The sequence below is a fragment of the Garra rufa genome, chromosome 25 (assembly GCF_049309525.1).
Source record: "Garra rufa chromosome 25, GarRuf1.0, whole genome shotgun sequence".
In the NCBI taxonomy this organism is placed as follows: Eukaryota; Metazoa; Chordata; class Actinopteri; order Cypriniformes; family Cyprinidae; genus Garra; species Garra rufa.
In genome coordinates this window covers 33282298-33305635 of record NC_133385.1, presented here as the reverse complement: position 1 = coordinate 33305635, position 23338 = coordinate 33282298, and the positions used below count along the sequence as shown (strand labels likewise).

The 23338-nt window shown below is 40.9% G+C and overlaps 1 gene segment (V, D, J or C); it reads left to right on the top strand.

Moving 5' to 3' along the window:
• The first annotated feature begins 498 nt into the window (after positions 1-498).
• LOC141301595 (Ig kappa chain V region Mem5-like) lies at positions 499-23104 on the top strand. The segment is given in 5 exon segments: positions 499-547; positions 645-929; positions 6179-6186; positions 21120-21168; positions 22610-23104. Coding segments are annotated over 5 exon segments (705 nt in total).
• Positions 23105-23338: the final 234 nt, after the last annotated feature.

Sequence of the window (23338 nt, the reverse complement as noted above, 5' to 3'; positions counted from 1 at the left end):
CTGTATATTAAAGCACACAATGAAGGAGTCCAATAAGTCCACTTTTGATAAATCCACATGAGAACAACACCAACAAAAATCATACAAACAAACAATACATGGGGGACATAATCGAGGAAAAGAGAATAGATGATCGATCAAGAACCATAGAAAATAACTAGATGGAAAATGGGAACCTAAAGGAAACAGACACAGGCAGAGGAAATAAAACCAAACCAAAATAATCCTTACAACAACAAATGAGCAAAACAAATATTTTACAATTAATCAATATGTAATTATCAGTAAATGGTCTACTCTAAATGTAAATTATTATTCATAAAGACAGGTTATTAGTCTTGTAGCAGCACAAGCTGTTGTAAACCCTGCCCACTTGCTTGCATTGTCAGCACATGCGTCAGTGCTCTGAGAGTGTTTATAGTGCTGTGAGTTTAACACTTCATGACTGACAGCAGAACAGAACAAATCTTCATCATCACACAAGACAAAACAACAACAATGAACAACATCCTCATCCTCATCTGGACACTCACACTGTTTGCTCAAGGTTAGTAACAAAACTTTTAATAACAACAGTTACAGTATTTGTTTTAAAATGTGAAATATACATCATTTTAATTATTGTCCTTTTTTCTTTCATTCAGAGTGTAGAGGACAGTACACTGTAACTCAGAGTCCATCATTAATAACAGCAGCTCAAGGACAAGACATCAGAATAAACTGTAAAACCAGCAGTAGAGTGTATAATGGTAATTATTTAGCCTGGTACTTACAGAAACCTGGAGAAGCTCCTAAACTCCTCATATATCTTGCAACAAGCCGTTACACTGAAACTCCATCTAGATTCAGTGGCAGTGGATCTGGCAGTGATTTCACTCTGACCATCAGTGGAGTCCAGACTGAAGATACAGGAGATTATTACTGTCAGAGTAACCACTACATCAACAGTAAAGATGTGTTCACACAGTGATAAAGAGTCGTACAAAAACCTCCGTCAGTCAGAGTCACAGTGACTGCACTGATACAGCTGAGAGACACTGCAGCTGCTGATGAGATGACACACAACATAAAGATTATAGCAAAATTTAGACTGAGATATTAATACAATATTTATTTATTTATTCATTAATTTACTTACTATACTTATTTATTAGGCATATACAGTACATCATATCATTCATTCACTCTGTGATCATTGTAAAGTGTAGCTAGTATTTCTTTGTCCTGTGTCTCTAAATCAACAAATGCAAGAGCTATCAAATAAAGCAGACACTGAGGCCTGATATGTGACTCACATGACACTTTGCACTTCAAAAACTATTAATAATATGAAACATTTCTCCAGGTCACCATATGTTCATAATCTGACTACAGTCCTGTTTCTGCATTTGTTGGCTTGGTTAATGTGTATCTATAAAATATTAGTTGAAGCTCTGATCATTTCAATCAACAAAAAGCTTCATGTCGCAGTGCATGATGGGTGCCACAATAGTACAAGACTCATCCATGTTTGGGGCATGAATAAATTATGCAGTTAAAGTGTTTTTAAGTAAAGTCTTTAAAATGTTTTTTTTTTTTTTTACTTTTCAGTAGCTTGTTATGTGATGTTTACAGGGATTTCAGTCATGCAGACTTAAAAAGTGTGTTTCCCAAAATTCAGCAACACATTGACTTTCCAACACGGGGAAATAACACGCTGGACTATGTTTACACCACCCAGAAAGGAGCTTACAAAGCTTTCCCCCTCCCCCACCTCGGCACCTCTGATCACATCACTGTTATGCTAATTCCCTCTTACAGACCGCTCGTTAAAGTCACCAAACCGGTTTGTAAGCAGATACAAGTGTGGCCAGAGGGGTCTTCAGAGGCTTTACAGGAATGCTTTGACACCACAGACTGGAATATGTTTAAGCAGGCTGCCACTTACAACAACACCACTGACCTCCAGGAGTACACAGAGACTGTTACAGCCTACATTAACAAATGCACTGAAGATGTAACAGTCACCAAAACCATCACTGTCCGTGCCAACCAAAAGCCATGGATGACAGGGGAGGTCTACAGGCTGCTGAAAGCTTGGAACGCTGCCTTCAGAGCTGGAGACGAGGCGAGTCTGAAGACAGCTAGGGCCAACCTGTTCCGTGGCATCAGAGAGGCTAAGAGACAGTACTCCAGAGGAATATCTCGTCGCTTCAATGACAGCAGAGACACACGGAGCCTGTGGCGGGGCATACAGACCATCACAGATTACAAGCCCACTCCACAGACCTGTGACAGGACCATCTCGCTGCTAAACGAACTGAACACCTTCTTCGCTCGCTTTGAAGTGCAAAACAGCACCACAGCACATAAGACACCACCCCCTCCTGATGACCAGGTGATAACTTTGTCCCCAGACAGTGTGAGGAGATCCCTCAGCAGGATCAACGTGCGCAAAGCTCCGGGTCCTGACAACATTCCTGGTCGCGTACTTCGAGACTGTGCAGTGGAACTCACTGATGTCTTAACAGACATCTTTAACATCTCACTCTCCCAGGCTGTCGTCCCGACAGGTTTCAAAGCAACCACGATCATTCCGGTGCCAAAAAAGTCACCTCCCTCCTGCTTTAATGACTACCGTCCAGTTGCACTTACCCCCATCCTCATGAAGTGCTTTGAATGGCTAGTCATGCAGCACATTAAAACTGTTCTACCCTCCTCCCTGGACCCCTTCCAGTTTGCGTATCGGCCCAAACGGTCGACCGATGACGCTATCTCACACTCTCACATACACAAACACAAACACACTCACCCACTGACCTGCACCAGTCATTTGTGTAGTTTGGTGCTCTGCTAACTACCTCTTACTACACACAGACTACCTCTAAGACTTGTCTGCTATAACTGTCACTTTATTACACTTATAAGCTCCTTTTGCAACTTATTTATTTATTCTTTTTGCATTTGCACTACTCTGTCCGGTTTGCACTGTGCCATGTGCCTTTACTTGTATATTGTTTTTGTTTTTTATATATTATATGTATAATTGTATTTATTTGTATTTTTAAATTCCTACCTTTTTTATTTAATGTTACGTGTATGCACCTAGGGTCTGAGAGTAACGCAATATCAACTCTCTGTATGTCCGGTACATATAGTAGAATTGACAATGAAGTTGACTTTGACTTTGACTTACTATTTTTATTTATTGGGCATATACAGTACATCATATCATTCATTCACTCTGTGATCATTGTAAAATGTACACTGTTAAAAATCGCTGTAAAATTTTGACAGTAACATGCTGTTTTCCATTAAAACAGTGCATTCTGGTTATTATTTCGAATTTCGAAAAAGTAGCCAGCTGCTATGTATCGTGAATTAACAGCGTTCAAAATCGACTCTCAGAGACTGTGTTTAAAATCAAACTCGACACCCTCATTCACTATTCCCTACATGAGTTTACTAATATAGTCCACCTTACAGAGATAATGAAAACTAATGAGTGACTTCAGACACTGACGAACAGCAGCTGTTAATGAGCAGAATCACTGATTGACAGAGAAACAAGACAAACACAAGAACTATATAACTGACTTCAGCCACAGCCTTAGATGAAATCAACTGAAAATTTAAACAACTCAACACACAGCTTTACCAACTTCACGCATTTCTAACCGGACAGATTTTATTTCTGTCAGATGTCTATAGAAGATCTTATTGAGAATGAACAGATGTTTAGATGATGATGTTTTTTTTGTTTGACGATACCATTGTGGAGATCAGTGTTTGCTTTAATTTAATTGGGCTCCTGACTCTTGATATTTAAACATAGATATTCTTGCTGTAACTGGGTTTTTATGATGCATTAGTGACAGTTATGCTGGTCAGTTGATGTTGGCTGTTTTTAGTTGAACATGAACATGATCTATTGTTGTTGTTTTTTTCCACCAAGTGTGTTAAAACACACAGCAAAATCCCCAGTGTTAATTTAACACTCTGAGTGTGGACACATATAGACACTGAAGCAGTGTTGAAGTTAACGAGATAATTAGGTGATTAACAAAGTGATGATTGATCATTATTGAAGACACCTGATGTTAATAAGCAGAATCACCAAAGGAGAAAACCAAAAGTTTAAAGAAACCATTATAGCAGTCAGTGTTTGCATTAGTTGGGCTCTTGACCCTTAGATCTTCAATATTAGGGCTTGTTTGGCTGTTGTGTTTGAGTTAAAACTGCCAGACATAAGCTCATGTCAGCAGGTGATGATTATGTTTTAACATATTCGTTGTTTGATGTGAATCACCAAGTGTCTAATCTCTTAATTTATTTTTTTTACTTGTTTTTTTTTTTAACCTTGCCAAGCCACATAAGATCCAATACTTCCTAATCTCTTTGGACAAAATTTTTTTCAACCTGTTTAAAAAAATACTGTGTTATATGGGCACACATAGACATCAAGAACCAGCCCATGAATCTCATCAATGGTGACAAACGGCATATTCAGATAAACAGATCAACTGTGAACTCTCATAATTTATTCATGCCGCAATGCATGATGGGAGTCATGGATGAGTTCTGATTGGTTACAACACGCTTTTTGATGGTCACCGTTGTTGTGATTCTCATGTTGATTCTTCATGTCTGTGTGTCTAAATTAAAGTAAACTATTATTTTCATCATCTGTCTGATTATGCCAAAATTGATTGCTCTTTTGTTCACAGTTTCTTGTAGTCTGTAAGGAAATGCTATGTCAAATACTTAAGTCACTATATGATGATTATGTCAAGCACAGTCAATGCCACCGGATGACTTTTGTTCTTGGCTTGTCTGGCTGTTATAACTCAGTAATTGCAGTCAAACAAGACCTAATATTGAAGATTTAAGGGTCAAGAGCCTAACTAATGCAAACACTGACCACTATAATGGTTGCTTAAAAATGTTGGTTTTCTCCTTTGCTGATTCTGCTTATTAACATCAGGTGTCTTCAATAATGATCAATCCTCACTTTGTTAATCACCTAATTATCTCATTAACTTCAACACTGCTTCAGTGTTTATATGTGTCCACACTCAAGAGTGTTAAATTAACACTGAGGATTTTGCTGTGCAGGAGATTTTTTGGTAATGTGGCAATCAGAAATAAAGGACTCAATAGATAATATTTAAAACAACTGCAGCATTTATACTCAAATGGAGACATGAAGAATCAGCACATGAATCTCAACAATGGTGACAATTTGAAAGCTTCATGCTGCAATGCATGCTGGGTATCAGCACAAAACCTCATCATTGTTGAGATTCATACATGATTCTTGATGTATCTAAACTATACCAAAGTTTTTTTTTTTTTTTTTTTTTTTTAATGAGTGGTGTTTTCATAACTGGATGCTCAGTTTTTTTTTTTGTTTTTTTTTTTTTTAGCATCAATATTCAATGAAAGAAAAGACACTGGATAAAACCTGTGTCATTACCAAACGATAAACAACTCTAGATTTTTTCTTGTCTTTTTTTTTTTTTTTTGGCCATAACAAAAATGCTGCACACTCACATAACTACAACAGCTAAAAAAAAAAAAAAAATAGCTTTAAAATGTCAAGGTTCAAGAGCCCAACTAAAGTAGCTCAGAGCACACCCGAGCCCAGGACTCTCATAGTGGGTGACTCCATTATCAGAAATATCAGTAGCAGAACTACAACTACATGCTGCTGTCCTCAAGCAACCGTCTCTGATGTGAACAAAGAACTTCCGAACATTCTAATGAAGCACAAGACTGCAAATAGAATCATCATCCATGTGGGAAAGAACGATATTCGGAAAGAGCAGTCAGAACTCCTAAAGAAGGATTTCGGTGAACTCATTGAAACACTTCAAAGACTTGAAATTCAGTTGTTCATCAGTGGACCACTCCCAGCAAGGGGAACTAACGTACTCGGTTACTTTCGTAACCTCGGTTCCCTGAGATACGGGAACGAGTACTGTGTCGTAAGACGCTTATGGGAAAAAGCTCCTTTTTCTCCTGAGACTGAAGTATTTCAATAACGCAGTGTAACTGCACGACCATTGGTTTGTGCAGTGAGATGAAAACAAACCAATGGCTCGGCAGCGGAGCTGCACGAGCCTGTGGCAATGATTCGCGCCCGAACGCGCCAAAAGGGGCGGAGAATTCGGCTATATAAGCGTGTATTTCGCCACAGGATCTCAGGTTCTTCGACTGAAGCGACGACTGAGTCGTGCAGCTACTTAGCAACGGCAAGCAACGCAGTACTCGTTCCCGTATCTCAGGGAACCGAGGTTACGAAAGTAACCGAGTACGTTCCCTGTCGATACTTCACTCGTACTGCGTCGTAAGACGCTTATGGGGAACCAGTACAATCCCGCCGTTGCTAAGGTAGAGGAACGACTGTATGGCCCTAGCACAGAATGGGCTAGTAAGAGCCAATTTGCACAATCAGGATAACCTAATGAACGTTCCGTTCCAAGGAAAACGACACACTTGGAAACTCCCAGAGGCCAAGTGCATACATAGCAATACTGGTGACAGAATTCCTCATGCAGAAAGGACCCTAGTCTGCAAGACAGGGACATCTAGATTATAAAACCTAGCAAATGTGGACGGTGAGGCCCAGCCTGCCGCCGCACATATCTCTGCAATGGATACTCCGCTGGACCAGGCCCATGACGAGGCGACGCCTCTAGTCGAATGGGCTCTTACCCCCATGGGACATGGCAGACCCAAAGAAGAGTAAGCGAGCATGATGGCTTCCACTATCCATTTGGATAGTCTATGTTTTGTGACCGAGAACCCTTTGGTGCGGCCTCCAAAACATACAAAGAGCTGTTCTGACTTCCTAAAAGAAGCCGAACGCTCCAAATAACACCTCAATGCTCTAACGGGGCAGAGGGGATTAAAGTCTTGGTCTTGCTCCGAGGGGGGAAGTGCCAAGAGAGAAATAACCTGGTCTGTAAACGGTGTTGAGAGACTCTTAGGTACATAGCCGGATCTCGGCTTCAGGATGACCTTAGAGTCATTTGGCCCGAATTCCAGGCATACAGGATTTATGGATAGAGCCTGTAGGTCGCCCATACGCTTGACTGATGCCAATGCCAGCAGCAGGGCAGTCTTTAGTGTTAGAGGTCGAAGGTCAACAGACTGCAGAGGCTCAAATGGAGGGCTCTTCAGAGCTCTCAGCACTGTGGGTAGGTCCCAAGTAGGAACTGTGACGGGGCGAGGAGGGTTGAGCCGTCTCGACCCCTTCAGAAAGCGAATGATCAGATCGTTCTTTCCCACAGACTGACCGTCCATAGAGTCATGAAATGCCGCTATGGCCGCCACATAAACCCTGAGCGTGGAGGGAGAACGTCCCTTGTCCAACAGCTCCTGAAGAAATGACAAAATTATTGATATGTCACACAACTTTGGGTCTGCACCGCGGGTGGAACACCAGGCGGAAAAGACAGACCACTTGAGTCCATAGAGTCGCCTGGTAGAGGGCGCTCTGGCCTCAGAAATAGTATTTAAAACGGTCTCGGGGAGATTTAAAGGCTCCCGTCGAGAGACCATACATGCAGCGCCCATAGTTCTGGTTGGGGGTGCCAAAGCGTTTTGTTCGCCTGCGTTAAGAGATCTCTTCTCAACGGAACAGGCCACGGTGCTGATGTCAGCAGCCGGTGGAGATCTGGGAACCAATGTTGGTTCTGCCAGAAGGGGGCCACTAGCAGGATTTTGAGTTTCTGTTCCCTGACCCGTCTGACTACGTGTGGTATCAGGGCGATCGGGGGAAAAGCATATAACAGGAGATTGGGCCAGTCGTGGGCCAATGCATCCTGCTCCTTTGAAAAATAAATTGGGCAGTGACAATTGTCTTTTGAGGCGAAAAGGTCTACCTGAGCCTTGCCAAAGACAGCCCATATTTCCTGAATCGTCTGGGGATGAAGCATCCATTCGTCTGAGGAGACGTTGCTCCGAGACAGCATGTCTGCTCCCTGATTCAGCCTGCCAGGCACATGAGTTGCTCTGAGCGAGCGAAAGTTGCGCTGAGCCCATCGTAAGAGACGTTCCACTAGTGTGAAGAGGCGTCTTGACGAAAGACCTCCCTGGTGATTTATGTACGACACCACCGTCATGTTGTCCGAGCGGACTAAGACGTGGTGTCCCTTTAAGACTGGCAGAAGTGTATGGAGGCCTAAACACACTGCTAGCATTTCTAGGCAGTTGATGTGAAGGCGTTTTTCGGCTTTCGACCACTGGCCGAATGCCGGCTGGCCATCGCACAGAGCTCCCCAACCTGAGTTGGACGCATCTGTCGAGACCATCTTCCTTCTGCACGCCATGTCCAGGGGGACGCCCTGTTCCATCCAAGAAAGACTCTTCCAAGGAGTCAGAGCTGTGACACAGGTCTGATCTACCTTGATGCGCAGGCGTCCTAGACGCCAGGCCTGAGGAGGAACTTTCGGTTTCAACCAGTACTGCAGAGGGCGCATTTGAAGTAGGCCCAGCTGGAGTACCGGAGATGCTGAAGCCATAAGACCCAGCATCTTCTGAAAAGCTTTGAGAGGGCGAAGGGCTCCAATTTTGAAGGAGGCCGCGAGCTTTCGGATGGCCTGAGCTTGCTGCGGTGCAACCATTGCCTTCATTTGAATGGAGTCGAAAACTGCTCCCAGGAACGCAATACGTTGGCTGGGAGACAGAGCGGTCTTGGCAAAATTGACCTTGAGTCCTAGACACTGCAAGTGGCTGAGGATCACGGATCTGTGATGTATTAGCTCGTTCTCTGACTGGGCCAGGATGAGCCAGTCGTCGAGGTAGTTCAAGACGCGGATTCCCTTCTGCCTCAGGGGGGAAAGAGCCGCGTCCATGCACTTCGTAAATGTGCGAGGAGCTAGAGACAGTCCGAACGGAAGGACTGTATATTGATAAGCCACTCCCTCGAAGGCGAATCTCAAGAATTGCCTGTGGTGGGGAGCAAACTGGATGTGAAAGTATGCATCTTTCAGATCCAGCGAGCAAAACCAGTCCTTTGTGCGTATTTGCGAAAGGATCTGTTTTAGCGTGAGCATTTTGAATGGCCGTTTCATGAGTGCGCAATTCAAACGTCTGAGGTCGAGGATGGGTCTCAGACCGCCATCCTTTTTTGGGACGAGGAAGTAGCGGCTGTAAAAGCCTGATTCGCTCTGTGCTGGGGGAACCGTTTCCACGGCACCCTTTGCCAGCAAATTCCTCACCTCTGTACGCAAAACCTCTATGTTTTTGCTGTGAACTGAGGTGGAGACCACTCCGTGAAAGCGGGGTGGTCTTCAAGCGAACTGAAGTGTATAACCTCGTTCTATTATGCCCATAACCCATTTTGACACCCCGGGGATGGCTTTCCAAGCCTCGGCCCGTGTGTTGAGGGGTTGCATTGATTTGAGCGGATGGGTGCCGCTTAACAACTCTGGAAGAGGAAATTTGCTCTCTTTTTGAAAATGTTTGTTTTTTTATTTTTCCCGCTATCACAGCGGTGAGCTGTAAGGGCGCTGACAGAAGGGGCCCGTGAACAGCTGTATTTTTCACAGTCACACAGCACTCTGTACCCAGAACAGAACGGGGTGTTTGGAGGCTGAAGAGAGCCGTTTTGAGGGCTGGTCCGGCTTGGGCGAGACTTGACCCTTTCCTCTTCCTGTCCTTTAAATCAGGAAGACGCTGGAGGGGCCTGGTCCAACACAATCTTGGGTCGGGGTCCCTGACGTCTAGGAAAAGGGTAGCGCCTAGCCGAGCGGGAGCGATGACGTGGCTCCGCCTGAGGGGTTGGCTGAGTAACAGGCCGGGCGGTCTTTGCAGGCTGCTGAGTCAGAGCCGGTTTAGGGCGACTAGGAGCCGTTGCAGAGCTTGTGCGCTTCGGCAGGAAGTGTCGCATGGCCTGGGACGACTTCTGCGCAGCGGTGAAGCGTTCCGCGAACCCCTCTACTGCTGGACCGAACAGACCGGTAGGAGAGATGGGGGAGTCAAGGAAGGCGACCTTGTCAGCGTCCTTGATCTCCGTCAGGTTGAGCCATAAGTGGCACTCCAGCACCACCAAGCTGGCCATCGATCTACCAATCGCCTGTGCCGTCATCTTAGTTGCACGCAACGCCAGGTCGGTCGCGCTGCGTAACTCACGGAACGCAGCGTCATCCATGCCAGCCTCATCCATACCGCGGAGGAGTTTAGCCTGGTAAACCTGGAGGACCGCCATAGAATGCAGTGCTGATGCTGCCTGTCCAGCCGAAGAATAAGCCCGTCCAGCGAGGGCTGAAGTGGTTCTGCATGGCTTGGACGGGTGGGTTGCCTTTGCTTTCCAGCCGATGGCAGTGGGCGGGCACAGATGTGCGGCCACAGACTCATCCAGGGGGGGCAACTTGTCGTATCCTCTTTCTTCAGCGCCGTCGACCGTCGTGAGGGCGGAGGAAGAAGAGGTACGAAGGCGGGCGGAGTACGGAGCACGCCAGGATTTGGAGATCTCACCGTGCACTTCAGGAAAGAACGGTGAGGCTCGTTGACGAGGGGCTTGGCGGCGACCCGGCAAAAACCACTCGTCCAATCGACTCCGTACAGGCTCCTCAGGAGGAGACCAATCTAGTTCCAGCTCTTCAACATCCTTTGATAAGACGCGGAACAGCTCGGCGTCCATACCAGCGCTGGCGGTGCTGGATTGACCAGATGGAAAGGGGGCGGGGTCAAGCGGCGAGCCCGACATCTCTTCACCATCAGATGCAGCCAGAGACATACTGTCATCCATGGCTTCCTCTTCACTCACTCCAAACGAAACCAGATCGCTCGCAGCCGCCGAGGGATTTTGGTCAGGGTGAATAAAAAGGACAGGAGATTCCTCTTCTTGTGGTGAAGGTGAGGCACGCGGGGGATCAGCCGGCGTGAGCTCATCAGTCACTGTGCGCTGAGTCGCTCTGCCCCGCTGCTTTTTCTTCACAGGCTCTTGTGAAGAAGAAAGCGGGAGGGCGTGAGGGGCGGGGTTGCTCTCTGAAAAGAAAGCGAGCCGCGAGCGCAGAGAGGAGAGACTCATGTCCCCGCAATGGGAACAATCCGTCTCAGCGAGCGCAGCCTCGGCATGGGCGGAGCCCAGACACGAGACGCACTCAGCGTGACTATCAACAGCGTGCAGAGGGGCTCTGCACGAGCGACAGAAACGCCGTGGCATTTGCAACAACGCCAATAAAATTTGCTCTTTTGGAATATGCTTCTATCGCCGGATCGCGGCAGGGAATCGCTGTCAGCTGCTTCAAGCGTCAAAACCAACGAGCAGGCGGATCCGCTGCGAGGCTCTTCAACGGAGAGAGGCTTCTTTCTCGAGCGAAGGTCAGTCAGTGTCAGCAAAGATGTGAAGTCGTCGCTGAAGGAGAAGGATCTGAGATCCTGTGGCGAAATACACGCTTATATAGCCGAATTCGGGCGTGAATCATTGCCACAGGCTCGTGCAGCTCCGCTGCCGAGCCATTGGTTTGTTTTCATCTCACTGCACAAACCAATGGTCGTGCAGTTACACTGCGTTATTGAAATACTTCAGTCTCAGGAGAAAAAGGAGCTTTTTCCCATAAGCGTCTTACGACGCAGTACGAGTGAAGTATCGACAGGGAACATGTTTTCACGGTTGCTCGGACTGAATACCTGGCTACAAAGAACCTGCAGTCTAAAAGGAGTCAACTTCATTGACAACTTCAATCTTTTCTGGGGCCATAGACAACTGTTCAAACTGGACGCCCTCCACCCAAACAAACTTGGTGCAAGAGTGCTTAAGGACAATATCTATTTTTCACTCCGGCATCCCTCAGTAGAATGTGTGAGTCTACCCAACATGAATGGCACACACACACTTGGACAAAGTGACGACAGGACATCTTATCAGCTTCAGAGTCATCATGTGGCCAACACAACCAACAAGGACACTGACAACGCCACGCAGTCACAACAAGCACTGCTTATGGACACTTTCCTGGCTGAGCCCTGCGCACAGAGCTTATCACAGACAGACTCAACACAGAAAGACGACTTTCTGGTAAACAGTCAGAGAAGCCAGGACAACAACATTTTCCAGCCACCGGAAACTCCAGAGCCAGAGCTCCATTCACCAGACACATTATCCCTCTCTCCAGCATCTCCACTTCTAAGCTTCTCACAGAAAATGGAGGAACTGGTATATGCTGGAACCAGACTCTCCCACTCTTTTGCTGCAAGCCCCCAGTTATCAACTAAAAAACGGCAGGCGCCACAACCACCAAAGCCTGTGGGCCCAGCTCACCCTCCTCCTCCTCCTGTGAGAGCTCTCCGGCCGCTGCCACAACGCCAGGGCTCAAACCCTCCTGCGTCTGCTGTGAGTGAACCAAAAACAACTGATAACAGCTCTCAGTGATATGTGTCGGGTCCCTGCTACGGTAACAGCAACAATCAGGAATGTTTACAAAACAAGCTGGAACCCAGTGTGCCTGTAGCTTTCCCTATTTCTGTTTTAATATGTGACAGAAAGTCTAAGGCCCTTTCAAATCATACGGTTCACACATCTAATCTGAGGCTTATTAGGCATCAAACTAAGATTGCTCTAGAGACAAAAAGTGATGCCATCAAGCTAGCATTTTTAAATGTTCGCTCACTAAAAAATAAATCACTTCTGATCAATGATTTTATAACCACAAACAACCTGGATTTTATGTTTTTAAATGAAACATGGTTAGAAGACAGCTCTTATGCAACAGTCCTCAATGAAGTAGCCCCTTCTAGATTTATTTTCATGAATGTCTGCAGAGCTGGCAAAAGGGGAGGTGGTGTAGCTGCTCTATTTAAAGATGTCTATGAATGCAAACAAGTGTCATTTGGTCAGTACTTGTCTTTTGAATATCTAGGGATTCTGCTGAAAGGTGCTCGCATTCTGTTTATCATTATTTACAGGCCCCCAAAATACTCTCCAGCCTTTGTTGAAGAGTTCACAGAACTGCTATCAATGATTTGTTCAGAGTTTGACTGTTTTGCTATTGCAGGGGATTTTAATGTTCACAAAGACAATGCAGAAAGCAAAACTACAAAAGAAATTATAACAGTTTTGAACACGTTTGACCTGATTCAGCATTTGCATGGGCCCACACACAATCGTGGACACACTCTTGATTTACTCATCAGTAAGGGTCTAAACATTTCATCCACTGTTATCAAGGATGTAGCACTATCTGATCACTTCTGTATTTTCTTTGATATATCAATCTCTGCTACCACTGACTCTAGATCTGTCTCTGTCAGGAAGAGATGCATTAATGATAACACTAGTGTGCTATTTATGAAGGCTATATCTTCAATGCCAAGCATTTCTGCAGACTCTGTTGATTTTCTCCTGGACTCCTTTAACTCAAAAGTTAAGAATGTCATTGATGACATTGCACCTGTGAAGGTCAGACAGATGACCGGCAGACAGAAATCACCGTGGAGAAAATCAACAGCAGTACAGATAATAAAAAGAAAATGCAGAAAAGCTGAGCGGATGTGGCGGAAGACAAAACTTGAAATTCACTATAGCATCTATAAAGACAGCCTTCATGCTTTCAATGTTGAACTAGGTAAAGCTAGACAAACATTCTTCTCAAACCTTATAAACAGCAACTTAAACAACACTCGCACTCTTTTTGCTACCGTTGAGAGACTAACAAACCCCCCTAGTCAGATCCCTAGTGAACTGCTCTCTGACAGCAAGTGCGATAAGTTTGCTTCCTTCTTTTCTGAGAAGATCAATAATATCAGAAAGACAATTAGCACACCCTCAAGTTATGCAGAGGTCAGACAGATTCGACCGCAATTTCAAAAAGAAGTCATTATGTCTACTTTTGAAAAAATCGATAGCAACATTTTGGAAGAAACAGTAAAGCACCTCAAATCGTCAACCTGCCACCTCGACACACTTCCCACATATTTTTTTCAAAAGTGTGCTTAGCTGTCTAGAAGCAGATCTTTTAAAAGTGGTGAACACCTCACTTCTTTCTGGGACTTTTCCAAACTCCCTGAAAACTGCAGCCGTTAAGCCCCTTCTGAAAAAGAGAAATCTTGATAACACCATACTGAGCAACTATAGACCAATATCAAATCTTTCTTTCATAAGCAAGATTATTGAAAAGGTTGTTTTCAATCAGCTGAATCACTACATAAACTCAAATGGATACCTGGACCATTTGCAATCTGGCTTCAGACAACATCATAGCACAGAGACAGCGCTCATAAAGATAATAAATGATATTCGCCTAAATTCAGATTCTGGCAAAATATCAGTGCTGGTATTACTAGATCTCAGTGCTGCGTTCGACACTGTCGATCATAACATTCTTTTAGATAGACTGGAAAACTGGGTCGGGCTTTCTGGGATGGTTCTCAAATGGTTCAGGTCATACTTAGAAGGGAGAGGCTATTATGTGAGTATAGGAGAACATAAGTCTAAGTGGACGTCCATGACATACGGAGTCCCACAAGGCTCAATTCTAGCGCCGCTGTTGTTCAGCCTGTATATGCTCCCACTAAGTCAAATAATGAGAAAGAACAAAATTGCATATCACAGCTATGCAGATGATACCCAGATTTACCTAGCCTTATCGCCAAATGACTACAGCCCCATTGACTCTCTCTGCCAATGCATTGATGAAATTAACAGTTGGATGTGCCAAAACTTTTTACAGTTAAACAAGGAGAAAACGGAAGTCATTGCATTTGGAAACAAAGATGAAGTTCATAAGGTAAATGCGTACCTTGACGCTAGGGGTCAAAAAACAAAAAATCAAGTCAAGAATCTGGGTGTGATTCTGGAGTCAGACCTCAGTTTCAGTAGTCATGTTAAAGCAGTAACTAAATCAGCATACTATCATCTTAAAAACATTGCAAGAATTAGATGTTTTGTTTCCCGTCAAGATTTGGAGAAACTTGTTCATGCCTTTATCACCAGCAGGGTAGACTATTGTAATGTCTCCTCACCGGCCTTCCCAAGAAGACCATTAGACAGCTGCAGCTCATACAGAACGCTGCTGCCAGGATTCTGACTAGAACCAAAAAATCTGAGCATATTACACCAGTCCTCAGGTCCTTACACTGGCTTCCAGTTATGTTTAGGATAGATTTTAAAGTACTTTTACTTGTTTATAAAGCACTCAATGGCCTAGGACCTACATACATTGCAGATATGCTCACTGAATATAAACCTAACAGACAACTCAGATCTCTAGGATCGAGTCAGTTAGTAATATCAAGGGTTCACACAAAACAAGGGGAATCTGCTTTTAGCTATTATGCCGCCCGCAGTTGGAATCAGCTTCCAAAAGAGATCAGATGTGCTAATACATTAGCCACATTTAAATGCAGACTCAAAACTCACCTGTTCAGTTGTGCATTTATTGAATGAGCACTGTGCTACGTCCGAACAGTTTGCATTATTTTATGTATAATCATTTTACTGTATTAATTAATTTGAAATCATTTTCTTTCTTTTTTTTAAATCATCTTAAATGTTCTTAATTTTGTTTTTATTGTTGTGATTATTATTTTAATTTTTTATGCTATTGTGATTTTAATTACTTTTTATGTACAGCACTTTGAATTCCCATTGTGTATGAAATGTGCTATATAAATAAACTTGCCTTGCCTTGCCTTGCCTAAAGTAAACACTGATCTCCACTGTGGTAGTGGAAAAAAAAAACATCTAAACCTCTGCAACTCTCTTCTGTAGACATCTGACAGAAATAAATTCAGTGTGGTAATAAGTGAAGCTGCCCAGGTGAAAAAAAATTATATTAAAAATATACTTTATTAATGTGTACTAAAGTATATTTTCTACATCGTGTACTATTTTCGTCAAATCCAAGTATAGTTAAGTGTATTCAATTATGTATTACCTTCAACTTAACATCTACTTGACTACACTTCTAGTGTAAATAGTATACTAAAATGGAACAACTTTTTTTAGACTTCAAGCGCACTAAAATACACTAATGAAAATCAAGATTCATGAGCAATTAAGCACATTTACAGTACAATTGCATTGTATCGCCATTCTAATGGAAATACACTTAAAAAGGCATTGCAGTGCAAATATAGTTGTGTTTAAGTACATTTTGTGCATACTGCTATCATACTTATAATTACTATAAACATCAAGATTCATGAGCAATTAAGCACACTTACAGTACAATTGCATTGTATCGCCATTCTAATGGAAATACACTTAAAAAGGCATTGCAGTGCAAATATAGTTGTGTTTAAGTACACTGTAAAAAAAAAACGGTCAAATGACTGGCAGCTACGGCTGCCAAACAAAAACCGTAATATTACAGTAAAATATCTTAATTAAATTAAAGTGCAAAAACAATTTTTACAGAAATTTTCATTAAAGCTTTTACAGAAAAAAAACATTTTACAGATTTTTCCTTGTTTCAATTACGATAATTTACTTTAATTTTACGGTTTTTGTTTGGCAGCCATAGCTGCCAGTCATTTGACCGTTTTTTTACAGGACTTTTTTTACAGTGTAAAACCCTTATTTTAATGATTTTTCCTTGTTTCAATTAGGATATTTTACTTTAATTTTACAGTTTTTGTTTGGCAGCCATAGCTGCCAGTCATTTGACCGTTTTTTTACGGGACCTCTTTTACAGTGTAAAACCCTTATTTTACAGACTTTCCCCTTTTTTGGTTACAATATTTTACTTTAACTTTATGGTTTTTGTTTGGCAGCCGTAGCTGCCAGTCATTTGACCATTTTTTTTTACAGTGTAAAACCCTTATTTGACAAATTTTGCCTAGATTATTACAATGAAAACTAAATGTTCTACAGAGAAACACTGTTATTTTACAAATCATTACAATAAAAAACCTTCAATAAAGTGTCAAAGCATGCTCAAGGTGGAAAATTAACAGTTTTATTTAAAAGACAAAAAACAGTCTGCAATACAAAGTCTGTGCAAATGCCATATAAAATTAACATTTTACATTTCAGCAATTTTTTTAAAGAAATACAGCACAATTACATTAAAAGAACATGGGACAGTTTCATCAAAACGTTTAATTAAATATATGTTTAACTTAAAACTATTAGAAAATATTTCCTGATAATTCACTCTTCCACATGTAATCCAAGATGTTCATATCTTTCTTTCTTTAAGTCGAAAAGAAATTAAAGTTTTTGAGGAAAAGATTTCAGGATTTTTCTCCATATAGTGGACTTCAGTGGGATTAAGGTCAAGGTTTCAAAATTTCAATACAGCTTTCAAAGGGCTTTACAAGTTCCCAGTGATCCTTATTCCTTGGATGGGATGATGTAGAGCCCTTTGAAGCTCCACTGACAATTAATTTTTAATTAATTTTGGACCTTCAACCTGTTGGCTCCCATTGAAATATGGAGAAAAATCCTGGAATGTTTTCCTCAAAAACCTTTTCGACAGAAAAAGAGACAGACACGAGCATCTTAAATGACACAGGGGTGAGTAAATTATCAGCAGGAAATATTTGTATCAGAATTGAACTAGTCCTTTAGAACTGAATAAATACAAAACCAGTACATCTACAAAATTGTCAAGATTAACAATTTTATTAGTTTCAGATCAAAATTTAGATTATTGAATTTTTCATAACCAGTTATTCAGAGCTCCAAGGAGAAACTGAACTAAAAATGCATTTCTATCTCATCCACATCATTTTATCTTAATCCGTGGGCTCCATATACAGTGGTGTCCAAAATTATTTGAACACTAGTATTTTTACCAGCTAAAAATGATTTTAATTCAGTTATGTCTATCTTTAGCTGTAGTGTTTCAATGGGCAATTTTATTTTATTTTATATTTCTAAACATTAATTTTGCCATTAAATGTAATAATCCAGTAAGATTTTTGTTTGACAACAGCCAGTGCTCCAAACAGAGATCTGATCTTATCATCATCTATTTTGCACAGAATGACATGAAGAAACAGAACAAACTGAGACAGATTAAATCTAGAAGAACTGTGGCAACGTCTCCAAGATGCTTCAGGAGACCCACCTGCAAACCTGAAAAACTATCCGCAAGTGCACCTTGTGCAAAAGCTGCTTTAAACACAAGATGATGGTCAAAAGAAGTTAATTGATGAAGAAAACATAACATTTTTGACATTTATGATATTTTTATCAACATTCTCATTTTACAGAATTTGTACACAAGTGCTTAAAACTTTTAACAGTACTGCTTTGCTGGTAGGTTTCTTTAAGCATCTTGGAGATGTTGCCACAGTTCGTCTGGATTTAGATGATGAGATTAGACCTCTGTGTGAAGCACTGTCTGTTTTCATACTCCTTGTGTCACTGATTATTATAATAAATGGCAAAATGAACACTTGAAAATGTAGACATATTTCATACTGACACACTATAGCAAATGATAGAAATAGTTAAGTTTAAACCATTAGCACTAGTTAGTTAGTTAAAATACTAGTGTTCTAATAATTTTTGGCACCACTGTAGCTCTGATAATTAATGTAGTGTGAGAATAAGTAAAACCAAAACATACAACAAAAGGTCCATGACTCTGCACCAGAAGTGACAGACACACCAGATGAAGAGCAGTCCTCCTCCAAATGGTCAATAATCAGCTTAATCAGCTGGGGGTAAAAAACTAAACAAAACAAATTGAAAAAAGATAAAAATTAAAAAAATAAAATAAAATAAAAAAACAGAAGAAAAATACTATGAACATTCCTAATGTGTGTCTTAATGTTAAGAATGACATGTAGAATCTTAATGTTAGAAATGAATACTTACTTCCTCTGAAGATCATGTACACAGCAAAAAGGCCAGAGTTAAATTAACTCTCCAGGGAGTTTATATGAGTCCACTCTCAAAAGTGTTAAGTGTTAAAATCAGAGAGTTAAATTAACACTGAAGCAGAGTTAAAGTTAATGAGATAATTAGTGATTAATTAAGTGATGATTGACCATTATTGAAGACACCTGATGTTAACAAGCAGAATTGCCAAAGGAGAAAATCACATTTTTTAAGCAACCATTATAGTGGTCAGTGTTTGCATTAGTTGGGGATCTTGACCCTTACATCTTTAACATTACATCTTGCTGGGCTGCTTTAATTGGGGGAAAACAACCAGACAAGTCATCAGGGGGTGATGGTTATGTTTTAGTGTAATCATTGCTTGACCTGAGTCATTGAACTCAATTTAGAAACAAATCTCTAAGTTATTTTCCATTAAAGGAACTGTAACTCATAGATAAGCTTCTAAAAGAGTTCAGTCTAATAACTGTTGTATATATTTAGTCTCATGAGTCCACAACAAACAAATCTCTCCATCTTTCTTTAAAATATATTCTGGAAGAATTTCTCATAATTCAAAATCTGACTGTTTAGACACACACAGACATCAAGAACCAGCGTATGAATCTCAGGAACGGTGACAAATGACGTGTTCAGATAAACAGATCAACTCTGAACTCTCATAATTTATCCATACCGCAATGCATGATGGGAGTCATGGATGAGTTCTGATTGGCTACAGCACGCTTTTTGATGGTCACCGTTGTTGTGGTTCTCACACTGATTCTTCATGTCTGTGTGTCTTAACTGGTATATATATATTTTTTTTGTCTGTATAGACTTTGATCAAAATACTTTTTATTTACATATCTGTCTGATTAAAGATGTGATTCTCATTTATAGAGTCTATGTAACCAGTGATAAAAACCATAGTCTAATACTTCACAAAGAAATCTTAAATCCTGACTGCCTTTAGTCTGGCTGTTATAACACTGCTACAGCAGCCAAATAAGATCAGATTTTACAAACGTTAAGTTCAAGAGCCCAACTACTGCAAACACTGACCACTGTAATGGTTTCTTAAAAAATTAGATTTTCTCCTTTGGTGATTCTGCTTATTAACATCAGGTGTCTTCAATAATGATCAATCATCACTTTGTTAATCACCTAATTATCTTCTTAACTTTAACTCTGCTTCAGTGTTAATTTAACTCTCTGATTTTAACACTTAACACTTTTGAGAGTGGACTCATATAAACTCCCTGGAGAGTTAATTTAACTCTGCCCTTTTTGCTGTGGATAATTGCATATTGATTAATGTAAAATAAAATCAAAATATTGATTTTATGCCCATTATGGTCTTTTTAAAGGAACACTCCACTTTTTTTGGAAATAGGCTCATTCTCCAATTCCCACCGAGTAAGTAAGTTGAGTTTTACCGTTTTGAAATCCATTCAGCCGTTCTCCTGTTCTGGCGATATCACTTTTAGCATAGCTTAGCATAGATCATTGAATCCTATTAGACCAATAGCATTACGTTCAAAAATGACCAACGAGTTTCCATATTTGTCCTATTTAAAACTTGACTCTTCTGTAGTTATATCGTGTACTAAGACGGCGGAAGATGTAAAGCTGTGATTTTCTAGGCTGATAAGAAACTACACTCCCATTACGGCGTAATAGTCAAGGAAGTTTTCTGCTGTAATATGGACACAGCAGGCGCAGTAATATCACGCAGCACAACGTGACCAACTGCATGCACAGGGAGCGTTTCTTAGTTGGAATTTACCCAGCTGGGAACTAATTTCAGGCAGTCCTTTAATGTTGAATCAATGTTGAAATGTGGCTATATGGGAAGTCTTTTCATGTAGCCTATTTTCCCACTTGTATAAAGGTCATCAGGACATCAAGACAGCTGCATATGAAGAACAGAAGCATCATTCATCATGAGTCCTGATGACCAATGATAAAAGAGGTCAAAGGTCACATCAAATCTTATTCAATACATTTCCTCAAAAAAGTGTTAGTCAGCACATAACAAAAGACTGAATGAGAAATGTAGCGTATTATAAAGTCGAACTGAATCATGTCTACTGTCAATGAGATGAATGTACTCTTCAACTTCAACGTAAATTAAAATAATTACATTGTTCTTCAAGACATAACAAACATTTTTTATTTGAACAAATAACAAGAACTTGTGTTCATACTTTTTAAGGAATATTTAACCAAATCTACATGACCGACAACAACTGAGGTGTTACTATCAGTGTGTTGAAGTGTTGTTTGCTCTCTCTCTGCTGGAGTTTGTGTTCACTCGAGTGGAATAGAGGTTTTTGTACGAGCGTTTCATTAGATTGTACCACTGTGGTGCACATTCGGTGGAGGAACTAAACTGGTGATCGGTAAGTCTGTCTATTTTAATTCTCCACTGCAAACATACAATTTAGATTGTGTACAATATTATTTTTAATTTGAAACAGGACATTTTTATTATTCTAACAATAATATTTTTAGTAACACTTTACAGTAATGTTTCATTTGTTAATATTAGTTCACTGCATTAAATAACATGAACTAACAGTGAAAAATTATTGCAAAGCAGTTATTAATCTCAGTTCATATTGACTGCAGCATTTACTAATACAGTATTAAAATCCAAAGTTTCTTCTGTTAATATTAATTAATGGACCTGAGTTAAAATGAAGACAAAAATAACCAGTTGTACCTTTATTAATGAATGTTAACAAAAATTAATACATACTGTAATGTATTGCTCATTGTCAGTTAATATTAGTTAACGCATAAATTAACATTAATTAATTAACCTTATTGTAAATATGTGAATAACTGTCATAAGATGTCAGACAGAACCTTATAATTCCAAGGAGACACTTTTTAAATATGGTTTCACAGTAAATATTTAATCTGATTGATATTTCATCAATATTTATTAGTTTATCACATGCATATTACACATGGAAAAAAAACATGAAATGAAAAAATGGTAAAATACATGTTAAAATGTAAATGGTGGTACTTTCTGTAGATCAATAATTTTGAATCTCTTTTGCTCATGTTTTGCTAAAAGTTCAGTATTTAAAATTGAGTTTTAAGTTAAATATCTCACCTAACTAAAATGCAAAGACAATATTTAGGGATATAAAAATTGACAGCGGCTATTTATACTAAGTGCAAATAACTATAGATTATATTTACACGATGTTGATATAGCAGGATTTTCTGATATTTATAATACTTAAACAGATGCAATTATCTGCACCTCAGTATTGTAGTAAATTAAAACAGTATGCAGTATTTACGTACTGAGTGTAAATTAGTTTGAATTCAGTGTATTAAATGGTACTGCCTTATTGCGACAAAAAGCCCTCCCTACACCTACCCTAAACCTAACCGATACTTTATTCTCAACTTTTCAATGATGTCCTTCATTTTTACTGATAATAAATGCCTTTCTGATATGATATGAGATTTGAAAAGGGAGAAAAAAAAAGTTCATCAAAAGGGGGGTTTGAACATGCATCGGTCGCGTCGAAAAAGTGACATAGACGCTTTATCCCCTGCACCACTAGAGCTGACTATGTATAGCCATCTTTTGTAATGTTGACTATTCCAATCACACATTGTTGAGTGGAGTTAGTGTAAATATCCTCTGCCAACAAGACGGGCTATTTGCACTTAGTGTAGATAGACACTCCAATAAAAATTACTGGGGTTATACTTATCTTAATATGGTTTGTTTAATTTAGGAGCTTTCATTAAAATGTATGTAGTGTTTGTGTTTTTTCTTTGTGTTTGTGAAAGTGTTGTGTTTGTCTCCTGCAGCTGGTCCCACAGTGAAGCCCTCGTTGTCTCTGCTGCCGCCCTCTTCTCTGCAGATCTCTGGAAACTCAGCCGCACTGCTCTGCCTGCTCAGCTCTTACTCTCCACAGGGGGCGCAGGTGAGCTGGACACTGGACGGCTCAGAGGTCAGAGAGGGGGTCGTGACCAGCGCAGAGAGCGAGCAGGACGGCCGCTTCAGCCGCAGTAGCGTCCTGACCCTCAGCAAAGCAAGCTGGGAAGCGGGAGAGCTGTACGTCTGCAAAGTAACACATGATGGAGCTCCTCATGAGGTCTCGTTCACCAAGAGTCACTGTTAGTCGCTCAGAGGCTGATGTTTGTGTCCTGAAGATGAGCCGTATCTGAGTGTCCTGTGTCAGGCAGGATTCACATGAGTCTAGTGCTGCAGCTGTAGTCATTTACAACTCAATACTGAAAGAGAGCTCTAGTGTCAAAGCACTGGCTGATCTTTCAATCTGCTGTGTTTGCTGTAACATTCAATAAAGCTTCTCAACAAGCTCCATTTGTGTCTGACAACATCATTCAACTAACAGATGAAGATGCATGTAGTGTTTGTTCAGGTGTTTTCCAGAAGCTTGATCAGTAGCAGTAAATCTAGTCAAATAAAGCTCTTGGGGTTTGAACATGGTCTCTGGAGACATAGCTGCTCTATTCTGAGAGGATCAGAGTCACTCCACCCTGACAATGCAAATGGGATTTTCAGCCCACACTCCC